At 39.0% G+C, this 15,552-nt stretch overlaps 1 protein-coding gene across 1 annotated transcript in view; it reads right to left on the bottom strand.

Moving 5' to 3' along the window:
- KIF18B (kinesin family member 18B) overlaps positions 1-14,085 on the bottom strand; it is a 37,123-nt gene extending 23,038 nt beyond the window's left edge. Inside the window, exons 1-7 of the mRNA XM_072426150.1 lie at positions 14,001-14,085; positions 10,587-10,938; positions 9,940-10,097; positions 7,827-7,931; positions 4,841-4,951; positions 3,973-4,170; positions 128-304 (exon numbers count right to left, since the gene is read on the bottom strand). Coding sequence (XP_072282251.1) covers positions 128-304; positions 3,973-4,170; positions 4,841-4,951; positions 7,827-7,931; positions 9,940-10,097; positions 10,587-10,908 — 1,071 coding nt within the window. The 5' untranslated portion in view covers positions 10,909-10,938; positions 14,001-14,085. The remainder of the gene's footprint in view (positions 1-127; positions 305-3,972; positions 4,171-4,840; positions 4,952-7,826; positions 7,932-9,939; positions 10,098-10,586; positions 10,939-14,000) is intronic.
- Positions 14,086-15,552: the final 1,467 nt, after the last annotated feature.

The following is a 15,552-nucleotide window of genomic DNA, read 5'->3' as shown; positions in this document are numbered from 1 at the left end:
CACTGAATGCCTTTTAGTAATGAGGAAAAGGTCACCATATGTTAACCACATGCTACCGAAGATTCAGAAAGACTTTAATCAAATTAAAAAAACAAAACTATTGTTTATAGAACTGATAGCTACTCACCGAGAGTTTAATCTCTTTGGCACGATTGGCATATTTAAGTGTATTGTACGTATCATCATAACTCAAAGAAGACGGGCTGATGGCAGCAATCATCACTGTCCTGCAGTTTCCTCCAATAGAGTCTTTCAAAAGTCGGGTGAGTTTACTATCTCTGTAGGGGATGTGAGCCTTCTTACTCTAGGTTATAGAAAAAAAAAAAAAAAAATCAACAAATTCTGCAAGTTACCAGCCCACAGAAGGTGTCCAATAATACCTTGATCAGCCAGAAAACCCCATTTACTGACTTAATGCCCTTTCTGGCTATAGCCTGCACTTTTTTAAATTTAGTTTTACTTTGTCACTAGTAATCTAACTTCTGAGCTAGATTCTGCACAACTCCCTGCACCTTGTCCCATAATGACCAGATAAGTGCTCTTACTGGCCAGGCTTTACTGTATATTCAGGTCCCTATTAATACGGTATAACAGTGGTCTCCAACCAGTGGTCCCCATCTCTGCCAGTGGGGTCAGGAGAAGGACTTGGGAGGGTTCACCAGCCAGAGCCGTTGACCATGGCTCCCTTATGCATCGCAGGCTCAGGGCAGTGGGCACTCTCTTATCGCAGGCCTGAGTGAGCAAGGTTCTGGCATCATGACGTCACTCTGGGGGAAGTTTCTTCCCCTTTGAGTGGCACACGGCTCCCCGCATATGGGTGGAGTCCGTAAATGTAGTGGTCCGTGACGTCCAAACGCTTTGGGACCACTGCGGTATAATACAGTAATTACAATATAACCAGACATGAAAATTGATAAATTGCAAATTTACTGACCAAAAACAAATAAATAAAAAGTCCAAGAATGTGCATGCTTGGGCGGCCTGTCACTAGATTTAGCAAAGGAGACAAGAACAGACCTAGGTCTTGCAAGTAAATAAAGACAGAAATTTTGTATTCACTATAAAATCCTTTTTCTTGAATCCACTAAGGGACACAGGAAATTCCTACACTGCTGCATACAGGAGGACAGGAAGCAAAGAAAAAAATGTATAGGCCAACCATGGAGAACTATTCCTATTATCGGGATATAGCAAAACAGTACCATACCAAAATCATTATCTTACATACAGGAAGGTCTGACCCGTTTCTCCCAGTGGACAGCAAGAAAAGGGCAAATTTTAATTAGAGTACAAATATCCTGTTTTCTTTTCCATCCTCTGAGGGACATAGAAAATCTTTTACTTGCCCAAAGCAGTCCAACTGAAAGGAGGGGTGCAACACCACTAATAGCCCCCCTCACCCCAGAAAAATAGGGACTGTCTGCAGCTTGGAAAACCACCTGAATGATCTTATGCCTGAAGTTGGCAATAAATGAGTCCACAACATCCAAATTGCTTGAATTTAGATAACAAGTGAACAGAAGACCAGGTGGCAGCATGACAATGTGAAAAAAAGACTTTAAACAGTCGCATATCTATTGTGTTATATCTGGACAGAGACAGGAAAACCCTCTTTAATTGGTACTGTAAGTTTTGAAGATGCTTTAACCTCCCTGGCAGTCTGAATAATGAATAACTCTAGAGCATTGTAAACCTTACAGAAAGTCTTCCTATGCTTGAGCATAATTAGAATTACCAATTCAGAGATGCAAACAACATTTCTATCTAACAATATGCTACAGACCATGAAGCAACTGCCAGGAGCCTTACTGGATTGATATAGCATATTTGCCTCTGTCAAACAACTTGTCATACTATACCAGTGAAGTGCTGAAACAGTCTGCAGTGAAACTATACAGAAGGCACTGCCTTAAAGGAGGCTAACAACAGATCCACTAATCCTTTGCAAAAACAATGATGCATACAATTCCAGACTGAAGGACCGGAATCTGGCCTGAAAGGTATCCAGACAAAGAGGATTCCAGCACTAACTTCCCAAGGTTTCGGAACAAATCAGATGACTGTGACAACTGAACAATCAAAATGACACTTGGCAATGGAACCCCTGCAAATTGTTCCCTCATCAGAAATAGCTCACAATAGTGATACCATGAGAGTGTAATGGGACCAACATGGTTACCAGCACTCTGGTCAACAAGATCAAAAAGCAGGGACACAAACTGGTACCACGACAAACTGTAAAAAGAAAAAAGTTGGTGGACTAGAAGGATGAGGAACTGTAAGTGTCTTAAACTTCCACAAAACCTCCAGTTAAAGTTAAAAAATGTGTAAAGCCATTACACTGCAAGAACTGAAGCAATGATACCTTAGTCCAGTAGACCTTGAATGAGATCTACTAATGAGTGTGGTGACAATGGAAAGTTGAAAGTAAGGAACAGAAGATGGGGTGAAGAGCAAGAGTTTAGTTAATTTCTTTGGAATAACACCTCCTAAATCTAAGAATCTGGGAGGCAAACTAATAAGGTGCCTGCAAAGGTTAACAACCCCCTGCCACCCCTCCCCACACACACTTTGTAAAGAAGTGGGGGACCCATCAGTTAAACGGTCAGGTCTTTACATGTAGAACATCCTCTTCTAATATAATGGTCACCTTTTTGAAAGCAAGCCCCTTTCAGTTCCTCAGTGGGGGTAAACTAAGTAGAACAAGTTTGAAAAAAGGTGGTCAATGTAGGTAGGCACCCAAAACAGACAAAAGACTGGAATTTTTTGTAGTTATATCCACGCAGCTGCAGCAGTTTGGAGATGCTTTCTTAACACTCTATGGTGGGAAAGAGCCGAGAATGTTGGGAATGGCTGTGGCAGACAACCGTATTGAAAAGACCAGCAATAGCAGAAAGGTTTTGAAAAAACAGGATTAGAAGAAAACAATATACTGTATTTATCTTCCTGAAAGAACAGGTAAGAATTGAGGAATTCTAACAGTAGAAGTGTTATCCTGTGCTAGACTACAGTTTTTTTTATTCTTTACCATTGTGCAATCCTCTTGCAGGTGGCAGAATACCCAAAGGTAAAATACATCCTTTATCCTTCAAAAAAGTAAACATGTTTACATTCTGACTTTGCTTTGGTAAATGAGCATCTTCCTGGAGCCAGCTAATAATTAGAAGAGCAACTGTTAAATATTGTTTTTTTAAACATTTAATTATTTACCAAAATTAAATAAATTTAGCTGCCAAAAGTTTATAATTCAGTCATGCTGGAAACACAGACATGTTTTCAGCTTGTTAATTGGAAAATGGGGGAACAGAGGCACAATGAGTTGTCATCCTGCTCTCAATATGCTGTCAACAAATGTGTACTCCCTGCTATACAATAAAAAAGGCTAATTGGGGGAGGGGGGTACTTACCCTAGTTGTGATTAAAATACTCTTAAATGTATATAAATGCATTGTTTTTTATCTTCCTGGAGTCCAGCTTTGAAATATGAGCCGTATGCTGGTTACTTCAATTACTGCATATGCAGTGATAAAAAGTCCTTTGTGAAAATTTTGAGGGGTTTTAATAAAGGGGGGAATGCAGATATTTCATGTATAATTAAACTTTATAAGTGATATTTTCAAGCGGCACATTCTCCCCCAAGTTCTACAAACCTAATAAAATAAATCTCAAAACAGAAACACATGTCCTCGAGGATGTTATGTTATCCTTAAAGCCTGCTGTTGTGGAAGATTCCAAGTTTGTAAACTGTTGTGGAACGTAAACACAATTAGCCTATGCCCAGTGTCAGAGCAACCTAGGCCAGGAAAACAACATTCTGCGTTTGCTTTTTGCCCAGGAACTGTAGATTAAATTAACACAGAACAGACACTAGAGGCTTTTCATAAGTCCCAAAAATAACAAGGTATTAATCAAACATGCAACCCATATGACAACAATCAGAATGGCCATATGTGTGCAGGGGACAGAAGGTACCTTGGCATCAGCTAGTGCATTAATGACGTTTATGAGAGCAAGAAGAGAGCGATTGATGTTGGCACCTTCCCTGAGGCGCTCTCCTTTGGCATTTGTAGAAGAAGCTCTTTCAGACCCAGCCAGGTCAATAAGACTCATCTTAGCTACACGGATGTCCTGACTGATGCTTGCTGTGCGGTCTTGCTGTTTAACGTAGATCTGAAAGAAATGACAATACATTTGGTGTGAATACAATTTCTGCTACTTCAAAAATAGAACCAGTCATCTTCGTATCATGACCCTAACACATGGCTCAAAGTGTAATGATAAAGGATTTTATATATGCATAATAAAAGGTTTAGCATTCACAACAGTAAATATTTTAGATAGAAGAGGAGCAAAGTGGGTTGTGTAAGCTTTTGGCTTTCTCTTCAGAATAGTCTAATAATGAGAGCTTCCTTCCTTATCTACCAGTCCTGTTCTTTGGTCTTTTTTGTGTTACAAAACCTCCTTTTAAACTATAAATATACATTTATAAATATACTTGGGTATAAGTTGATTTATTAGCTTAGGTACTTATTTTTCTATATACATTGCGGTAATCGCCATGTCTCTATGCTACCTCCCAGATCCCACCTCTTGCAGATTGATATTTGTGCAATTCAGTGCCTCCCTGATGTACCATTCTGACTGTGTGACACCAAAAGGAGGAACAAAAGATGCTGAAAACCATGGTTGCTTTGAAAATTTGCCTTGTTCAATTTAGCCTTCTATTAAGCTTCATCTATACTTATCAATTTATTTGTAGCCACTGGCAAAGGCAACCACACTTATTCACGTATTCACTTTACAGAACACCAACACTTGGACAAAATAAGCAAAACATTACCTGAAAAACAGCATGTGATCGAGATGAAGAAGCATTGGCATCTGTTGGATGCTGAGTGCGGTTAAGGTTCCCATTTGCTAACATTTGGAGTAGCTGTTCTGCAGATTTGGGCTTCACGTTAATTTAGAGGGAAAAAAAATGGAGACATTACAAACCGGTATTACAAACACAAACCTGTCATCCTACTGTAGATGTATTTTAACATTTACTGAGGTTGTAGGCAACTACTAATAAAAGATCAAACTTAGTGCCAGGTAAGTGCTATTTCACAATTAGAAATACAATTAAAAGACTTGACTGCAGGAGATTGTAGCTATTAATATCAAGGTTTGGTGAAATGTAAACGGTCTCATTTAAGAGATGAACCGGATGCCTAAACCATGTAGTCCAAGGACATGTCTGACCAAATGAAAAAGCCATCAACTCAGCAATCATTTGCTATCCCACTGGACAAAAAAACTCAAGACTGGAAAAAACTTGAGGAAAAAGCTGCACAAGTAGCCAAATATGTTGACAGGAGAAGAAACCCAAGTTCAACCCAAGCCCAACATTAAATACTACCTTATCAGTTTGCAGCTTCTCCTCCAATAATAGGCTGGGGGAATGGACAAGACCTTCTTTCACAGTCTATAGAAACAGAAGGTCTTCCTACTGTCTTGTGTACATCTCCAAAAACAAATGAACAGAAACACAAAATTTCTATAATATCTAGGGCATGAAGTAAGACCTCCTTTCAGAGTTTCAGGCTTTTTCCTTCATGTTATAGTTCCACTAATGTTAAAGAACATGTGTTGCAACGGGGATAGAGATCTGTCTTTTCAATAACCTCAGTGGGTTATAGGTCAAAGAAAGCAATCTCTAATCCCACCACCAAATACAACCAACCAAGTTTTGGCTAAACCGAACCTTTAAGAAGATCTAACTGCTAAAAGGTCTCAGTGAGGCTTTGCATCCAAGCACAATGGTACAATGGTATAATGGAACAAGACCAGGGGCAAAACCTCCAGTGAAGTTACCATGAAGCCTTCATAGATGTATATCTGAGCAGAACCAATTACATCAGGAAGATAAAAACATGTGTCAAAGGCATAGAGGAACTAAAGCAGATGGTGTATAAATTATTACAGAACTGGACTTGTTTGTAAAAGGGGATATCTGGCTGTGCAAAGAATTTCTCATACTGGATAAATACAAACAAGAACATTTTTAATAGCTGTAGGGAAGCAGCCCATACCTTGGCATTACTAACAAAACATCTTAAAAAGAAAAATCATAATGACTTTTGGTAGATTTCATAATACATTTTACATGAAGCTTTACTAATTAATTGGGGCTGTAAGTAATTCCTTGAGGACCAGGATTCACACACATTTTTACAGCAGTAAATGTAAAATAGTGTGGTTTGCAAAAAGCCAAAAAATGACTGTCTATATGAAAATACTGGCCTATATTTGGTCTTCAAGGACTGAAGTTGAACAACCCAGCTATAGACCAATGGTTTATATCACAGAGTTTATGAAAGTTGTCCTTGCTCAATTTATTCTAAAAATGCTAATAGACTGGGTGTATCGCTAATATTGTGGCTTTAATAATTTCAATCACATGTTCTAAATAAGCATGCAGCTAACTGCATACAATCTCTCAGTAAATGCCCTCTTTACAGATTAAACAAGGCAAGGCCAGCTAAAAGCAAAAATCAAACAACATATAAAAGCAAGGTTTTATACAGTGTACAGTGGAAACCCTATGTGTCCACATGAGGAGGAAAGTAGGTGCTAAGCAATTGTAAGACCCTAATTTATCAACAGGAAAAAAAAGGGTATGGAAGGTGCACAGCAAACTCAGTTTGTAAAGTGCCACATGCAATACTTCTAATTTACACTAATTTAATTTGCACTAATCTACATGATTACTTTAGGAATTTGGATAATTGGATTATGAATGAAGTTGGAAGAAAACATGTACAAAACACTAAGCATCTCACACACAACAGTATGCTTGTTGGCAGCCTCTGTATGTAGGGGAGGAAACGGTGCATACTTAAGGATCATTTAACTTTATCTCAGATTCATATTTATCTTGATCCTGCAGCCACACATTCCAGTGTTCTTTTTTTATACAATCCTTCTCGTAAAACTGTGTACTGAATGCTTCTGCACAGTAGCTTCATGTAGACTTCCTTGGGGGTGTCCCAAGGCCCAAGATGGTCATGAGACAACCTTGATAAAAGCTTCATCACATGTATGACCAAAGAACAGATTTTCAAGCCAGGATCTAAACAAATGCCCGAGGCTACAGAATCAAGGTAATCACGCATCTATGGAAAGGTAAAATTATTAGTGTACTTGGGTATGTATGTCAGCTGTTTGTTGATGTGGTTAATCACATCTTTACACATTAAAAACACACACATATAAAATATTTAATTCTTTAGTATTTAGCATTACAAGTCAGTAAAAAAATATGCAAAAAAATACCATTCATCCTCTTCAAGACTTTAACAAAGTGCACACTTAAACAAGAATCTCTATCTTCACTAAAGCAACAACCCATTGGCTGGGCAATGAAGGGAAAGTGGCAAATCATTAGGATCATCCATCCTGATCTGCTTTCTCTTTCTGTTAGAACGCTTCTCCACATATGTGCAAGTGGCCGAGCCAAATATCTACTAGTCTTGCTAAGTTGGAGTGTTCTTGTGCAGAGTTTTATGTGAGGCTGATACAAATTTAGGAACTCCTACTGCTTGCATTTTAAGCAGTACTAAAGTCGCCTTCTCTCACTCTTTGGCTATTTTGATTGGCTGTTTGAAATGATGCATCTCCCATGCCTGAGAGAGTAATTTATTGGGCCTTGAAGTACTTGTGTGCAGCTCATTGTACATTCTAAGCAAAACCAAATAAAACAATAAAATGTGGGAAAGTATGCTTTCTCACGTGTTTACAACTTCTTTAGAAAGAGAACATGGTGAAACAACATTTTAACTTACTTGGTGGAAAGAAAGACCCTGAACTACAACTCCTTTCTGTGGATCTTCTCTAATTGCCAGAAAACCTTTGGGTTCCAACAGATCCTGAATCTGTTCATTGTACACCTGATGGCAAAAAACCAAAGTAAAACATGAGCATACATTATAAATAGATTAGCAGCTTGCAACAGTTTATAAAGTTTTACAGAAAATAATACATCATTTATTCTGAACAGCGTGCAACTTTTTGTGTACCTTTGGATTGAATGAGTCCCTGCCCTGTTAAATCTCCTAAACACCCACTCATTCTGAACACTAAAGAAGTCATAAAAAAAAAAAAGAAAGAAAAATTTGAACACTAAACACAACAAACTGAAATTTGTAGAAATAAAATAAATATACCACTGAGGGTATGTATTCCAATTAGGAAGGACCATAAAAGTTCTGTGGAGCAGATATTTTTGGATTGTTGGACGTTATAAACAGTCAGTTGTATCCACAAAATAGTATTGGTTGATATGATTGTACTGATATAAACAATTGTTTGTTTGTATTTATAGATTGTGATGTGTCGGTTGTCTTTCCCGAGGAAGCAAATGAAAAAAAAAACTCATAGAAAGAAACTGCAAAGTATTTGAAAACACATTTATAAGGACATTGAAAAGCATTTGGTCTGATTTAATAAAGCTCTAAGGGGCCAGAGAGGATACACTTTCATCAGTGAAGCTTGGTGATCCAGCAAACCTGGAATGGATCAGGGCCAGGATTCAAAACATGTGCTAGCAAATTACTTTGAAGAAATCCATTCCAGTTTTGCTGGATCATCCAACTTCACTGATGAAAGTGTATCCTCTCTGGCCTTGGAGATATTTATTAAACCAGGCCCATTGAAACAAATTTAAATATTGAAACCTTACCTCATGGAGGTAAGAAAAAAACATGTCTTATACATTTTATTGATGTGTAATTGTAAATAAAAGTTGATGATTTTATAGAGAGATTGATGTGAGTACCTAAAAAGTCCCACAATTTTATGTTGTGATAGTGGTGTATGTAGAGTAATGAGGTAGCTATTGACCAGCTTTTGAATTATTATGCACTCTGTAGAATCCCCTAGTCTCGGTTACTAAAAGCAGCAAAATCAATTTTTCACCAGTTTATCACCAGTTCACATCTCAAAAATTAGGCAAGCCCTGAAAAAGGTGCACAAGAGACACTCCCTCTGTCATAAGTATGTAGGACACAATCCACTACTGCTTGTGGACTATGGCTTTCATTAACTTAATGGCAAAAAAAGATGATGAATTACATGTGCCATGAACAGAGCCAGAAACCAGGGACCCTCTTACTGCCCCTACAGCAATCACTAAACTGAAATATCCCTGCTGGCCTTAAGTATGGTGAAGATGCAGGCAACTCGTAAATGTATAGGTCACCTAAAAAAGTCAGACTGAATTTTTACACTTAAAAATGCTTCTCAATTCAATTCTAGATTTACCGGAAAAAAAAGAAACTGCAAACTTTTACTAAAAATTTTATTAGTCCTGACTTTCCTTTTTGTAGGTACAAGAAATAAAAAGTCTTAGGTGTCTGAATTAAACTGCTTCCAGATGTCTGGGAATAGGGAGCCCCCTTTTTACCAGAGGTTAAGCAAAGGAAAGATTTCCAACAGGTTGTTGAATATGAATAAACAAGCTACACTTGATCGACACTATAACGTGAATCAGATAAGTATTCTCCCAAGAAAGTTTCTTAAGCTGGTTGGGAAGAAGCTGTAGGTGGGTAGCGACCCCTGTTTTGTGACCCTGTGGTGCAACCAGCTACAAGAGGCTGGGGAGAACACTTCAAATCCAAAACACTAAGGGATCAACTTATATTATTTAAGGAAATACTAATTTTGATATTTCTACCCCGATTCCATTCTTCACCAATTTAAATGTTAATATCCAATTTGGGGAGATGAGGAAAGGAAAGGACTTGCAACCTACACCACTGAGGTAGTTCATAGCTCTGGGAGTGGAAGTAATCTGGCCTTTTCATCTTGGGTACTAAAGGACCTTGTCCTGTACCTAATGTTGCGGAGTATGATATAGATCACAAGCTTTTTTTTTTTTTTTTATCAAGCAGAACACACCTCAAGATAAGAGATGACCACTTCACAAGACTTCTCTTCTTTGATTGCTTCAATGCGCTGGTAAAGCTCCACCATAGTTAAATACATCACTCCAGGGTCAGCTGCGCTTCCCAACATTGTGTGCGTCTTCCCTGCACCTGTAGCTCCATAAGCAAACACTACATACAAAAAGAAGAAAAAGATGGTAAAAAAAAAAACAGCCCCAGAGTACTGAGGTGTTTATGGAAAAATATATATTTTTTTTTACCCCTACACACAGACAATTTTGTAAGTGTGCAGAACACTGTTTAAAACATGGCGATAGGCAAATATAGTCAAATCTGTGGCAAGAAGTAAAGGTGTCAGATTGGGGTGCACATTATACATCTGCATGATAACATTCTGTGCATAAGCCCAGGGTGTTCCAACAAACAACCATTCCAACTCTACTTGAACCTGGGACCAGGCTGGTGGATAAAGAATAGCACAAATACTTTTGTTTTTGGACAGTTTTTATATGCAGTGAGCCTAATGCAGACATTTTTTCATCTGCAAAGCCCCATGTAACATTTTTCATGATTTGAAAATTTTCCTTTAAAATAATTCAAATAAAATTTTTAGAAACCTCAAAAGGCATTAACACATTATTGTAATGATTTGTTTCTTACCAGAACAATTGTATCCATTTAATACACCATCAATAATCGGCTTAGTTGTGTGCTCGAAGACTTCTTGTTGTCTGCTCTGCTCTCCAAAAACGCGGTCGAAGATGAATTTCAAATCTTTCCCTTTGCGCCTGGTTCCCTCGTGACTTCGCAAACCAGAAAAGACGTTCGAAGTCTCGGGTTCATCTGGGTCAAACACTAGAATGTTGTGGTCCACAACTTGTACAGCTGGATATTGATTCCCTTCTTGCTCACGCGTGTTTGGCGGGCGGACACGAACCACAACAGACACATTGCCCTCTTCAGAGGCTGCTGCAGCAGTCATAGCAGCTAAATGGGGAACACAGCCAAAGATCTGTGTGGAGAATAAAAATACATTATAGAAAAGTGATTGCATGATTTATATTCCCTTTGTGGTCTCCCTGCTGAAACCAACTCTCTTATCATAGAAGATGTAGCGCATGCACATACTGTACATAGCAGTGGTCTCCCTAGCCTCTTTTAGCTGGGCACACCACCCGGCACTTTCCAGTGAGCACCTGGCTGTTTTTGGGTGGTTACTGACAACTTGGGTCACAATACTGGGCCAACACACGCCTACAGTTTATTACCACTGAGCTTAAAAAAAATTCTGAGGAGAATACTGTCAATGCAAGAAGACATAAGTTTTTAGGTCTCAGACATAAACTGTATGCCTGTATTTTTCACAGATATGCTAAAACTATTAGGAAGCTGTCAATTCTTACAGAGCATATGTCAAGAAATAAAATATCTTTGAATTAAAGTGTTTATACTATATGCACAAATTTTTTTTTATGTTATGGATGAATCTGAGGATTCATTAACGATATTTCTTTTCATTTTATTTTATTCTTGTGACAACTTTTTACCAGGCAGAAGTGAGGAACAAATCTGCAACAAGTAAATTGTGAACAATAAAAAGTGCATACATAATTCTAGCATTCACCTACTTAACTTTAAAAATGCATTTTTACTTCTGTTGCTTTGAGTTTTCCTTTGCTGTCCTGATTAGACGTCTATTTTTACCAGACAGAAAGTGAAGGAAATTCTTCAACGGAGCCTCCAACTAGAGTGCAACTGTAGACGTTCTAATCCTTCATCACACTATCTAAAAACCATAAAATGTTTTGGGTACTGATAAACTTTAAAATATTAAAAAGACAACTACTAAGCTTTTCCTTTCAACATTTCATGAATGATAATGTTCCAAACTTATTTTTCCAAGGATAATGTCTTTCATGCAAAGAAATCTTGTCTTTACAAATCATTCATTGTGCACAGATTTCATGTCTTATTTCAACTGCAGACCAGCACTGAGCCATAGGCAGCTTCATCGAAGAAGGGGAGACTGCTATGCGGCATCCAGGAAACAACTTTGTGGAGTTCACTTTTAAAGCACTCCGAGCACTTCAGTTATATAGGATATATTAGTCTAGCCTGTGTGGTTAAACATATGTCTCAGAACAGAACGAAGAAGAAAGAACAGGCTTTTGTAGGCAGTGATATAAGTAAAATGAAGATTATATTTTAATGAACATATTAGCAAAGTCCAACAAAACAAGTTCCTCGACTAACATACTTCTTAGGCTAGATGGTGATACATTACTCTGCGGTTTTCATATCACACACAAAATTACTTTGTGATAAAAAATCTCCACTATCAGATCCGGCCCTTCCCATGCATCCATGGGAGAACATTCTGGGTGTTTTAAAAAATGTTGTAGTTTCTATTTGAAGTCAAAGGATTTAAGATTATTCGAAATCTGTATGTTACAAATTCATGGGGGTATCATAAGTAGTTTCTTGTGTTGGTGGATAGTGGTAGGAAAGACGTGTAGACAGCCAGAGTGTAGTCAGCCAGCCACACTTTAGCACTATTTAGTAGATCTAGGTCCTAGGTTAGAATCCCAGCCAGGACACTATCTGCATGGAGTTTGCAGGTTCTCCCTGTGTCTGCGTGGGTTTCCTTCCACATCCCAAAAACATGAAGTAAGGATAATTGGCTTCCCCCTAAATTGACCTTTAGACTACATTATTAACATATGACTATAGTAGGGACATTAGATTGTGAGCTCCTTTGAGGGACAGTTAGTGACACGACTATGGACTTTGTACAGCGCTGCGTACCATGATGGCGCTATATAAATACTGTGTAATATTAATAAAGATCTGTTAAAATGAATTTGCTTTGCCTACTTTATTAGGTACACCTGTTTAACTGCTTGTTAATGCAAATATCCAATCGGCCATCACAAAGCAGCATCTCAGTGCATTTAGGCATTGTCGGGATAATCTGTTGAAGAACTGAGCATCAGAATGGTGGAGAAAGGCGATTTAATTGACCTTGAATGTGGGACTGTTCTTGGTAACAGGTGGGAGGTGGGATGTGGGATCTGCTGAGATTTTTAACCACCTCTAAGGTTTAGAGAGAATGGTCTGAAAAAAGGAAAACAGCCAGCGAGAGGGAATTCTCTGGGCGACAATCTTTGTTGATGCCACAAGTTAGTGGGGAATGGCAAGTTTAGGAACAGATTCCTAAAGGTACAGTTTGTAAAGGATCATAAATATTGGACAGGAGAAGATTGGAAAAATGCTGCCTGGTCCTATGAATGGGAAATTCAGATCATGATCGCAACGGACAGATGCTAGGATGAAATTTATGGTCCATATCGTCAGTTCCTTGTTAAATCCATGCAATGAAGACTTACAGCTGGGTCCAACCTGGTGCAAGGTGTTTGTAATCGAATAGTAAATGTATATATACTCATTTATTTTTCTATAAAATAATTTACCTCATTACTATTACAGCTTCCATACATAGGTGAGCACTCTATAGCCACAAATGTACAGATCCCTGTGGTGACATTAAGGGCAGCTCTTGGTGCTTTCCTCCATGTGGGGACACCAGATCAATACCTGCACATCAGTCTGTAGGTCGAGGTCACATGACATAAGGTGACAACACTCCTCCTGCAGTTACACCATGGAAGTAAGCGTTGTCATCAGACAGGAAGTCAAGTCCAACAGGTTAATCATACAATTAAAGAAATAATGTAAAAGAGAAGCTATAAGGGACCCCAATATATGAGTCTTTCAGCCATGTGTTTAATGTGTAACTAAATTATTATATTAATATTAATATAATTATATATTAATTATATATTAATATATATAATATTTGAATGTATTAGATGTATAAAACACTCATCACCACGGATACCACCTGCTTTCTACATAAATGCTGTGCTTGGTTTGCTGCAGGATTCATGCACAGCCATTCATATCTTCTATACAGCAGCCCTTTTCCCCGCCGGTACTGTATATACCCCCTCTACCCATAATACAAACATATCAGCCATCTCTCTGCGCAATGACACGTCACCACTCAGCACTCACCTGCAGTACCGATCGCAATCAGTAATTCTTTATTCCTCCGTGTTATTATTATTGTCCCCTCTTGAGCCCGGTCATCCCCGCCCACTCCTTTAACACTTCCGCAAGACTAAGTTCAAATCACGCGGGCACGTCAGAGCGTGGCTACTGATTGGTCAGAGACTCTCCCTTCTGATTGGTGAATGCGAGGTAAGGATGCGTAAGAGAGCTGCGTGTGATGTTGGTAGATGCATGTGGTTGGGGGCGGGGCATATGAGTCACGTGGTAGGGTGGCAATACAGAGTTAATCCTGAGCAGGGGGGACATTCATATTTATTGCTGGCTGTCCTGACAATGGCTGTTGTAATGAGGGGTTCCCAGGAGGAGCAGGAGATATTAGGAAAGGAATGGGGAAGTCCATGATGCTTCACACCTACCTTCATAGCTCCTACAATGAAGCCGATAGCCTGGGTGTATGTCCCCGGCAGCTAATGGGTTAAATGAATGTGAGGGCAGCGCTGGGTCCCAGGTTCAAATCCCAGCCAGGACATTATCTGCATGGAGTTTGCACGCTCTCCCCGTGTTTGTGTGGGTTTTCCGGTACTCCGAATTCCTCCCACATTCCAAAAACACGGCTTCCCCCCAAACTGACCTTAGACTATTAAAGACATATGACTATGGTAGGGACACAATATAAATATTGTGAGCTACTTTGAGGGACAGCTAGTGACATGACTATGGACTTTGTACAGTGCTGCGTAATATGTTGGCGCTGTATAAATACTGAATAATAATGTGTGATTTGATAAGGTTGCTCTAGTAATGCTTACTATTGAAAAGGGATAAAGTCTGAATGTGTTATGCATGGCTGCTTTATTCTATTTTTACTATATAGATCTATTCACTGTGCAGGGAAAATAAGCAGACTGTTATGTGTGAAGAGACAACTTTATATTATGCACCCCAACTCTTCCTCATCATGCAAAATCTGGTGTTTGATTAGAATTCTGGGGGTGGGGGGTCCGGTACATATGCTTATATGTGTTATAAGAGTAGGTAGTTGCTAGACTAAGCTGTCCACCATAGTAGGGTGTAGGCAGTCACCCAATCAATCTGTCCATCAGTCCTTGTAGGGGGTAATTAAAACGTACCTAAACTCAACATAACATTTTTACTTTACATAGAAGGGTAGACAACCCCTCTATGTAAGGTAAAAATGTTGTTTTTTTTTTTTAAAGTGCAACACTGCCCCTTTAAAAAAACTTAAAGAGGAACTAAACTAAAAACTGCCCCCCCTAAAAAATACACACCTTCAATTCCACAGGGCAGTCCAATCCATCCAAGGGTGTCTTGCATCTGGTCCCACATGGTCCCGCCACCATCTTCGTCTCTTCTTCCGGATTCTTCATCCTACGTCACCCCATCCAGGCGCGAGATCGGGTGACATAGGATGAAAAAAAACTGCGCATGCGTGAGATTGGCAAATTTTTTTCCCCACGAAATTGCCCACCGAAGAGCCTCCCGGGATGCTTGATGTAGGTATCCCGGGAGGCTTTACACTCACATTCATTCTCGA

Source organism: Pyxicephalus adspersus, chromosome 11, assembly GCF_032062135.1.
Source record: "Pyxicephalus adspersus chromosome 11, UCB_Pads_2.0, whole genome shotgun sequence".
Taxonomy (NCBI): Eukaryota; Metazoa; Chordata; class Amphibia; order Anura; family Pyxicephalidae; genus Pyxicephalus; species Pyxicephalus adspersus.
This window is presented reverse-complemented; position numbering and strand designations above follow the sequence as displayed.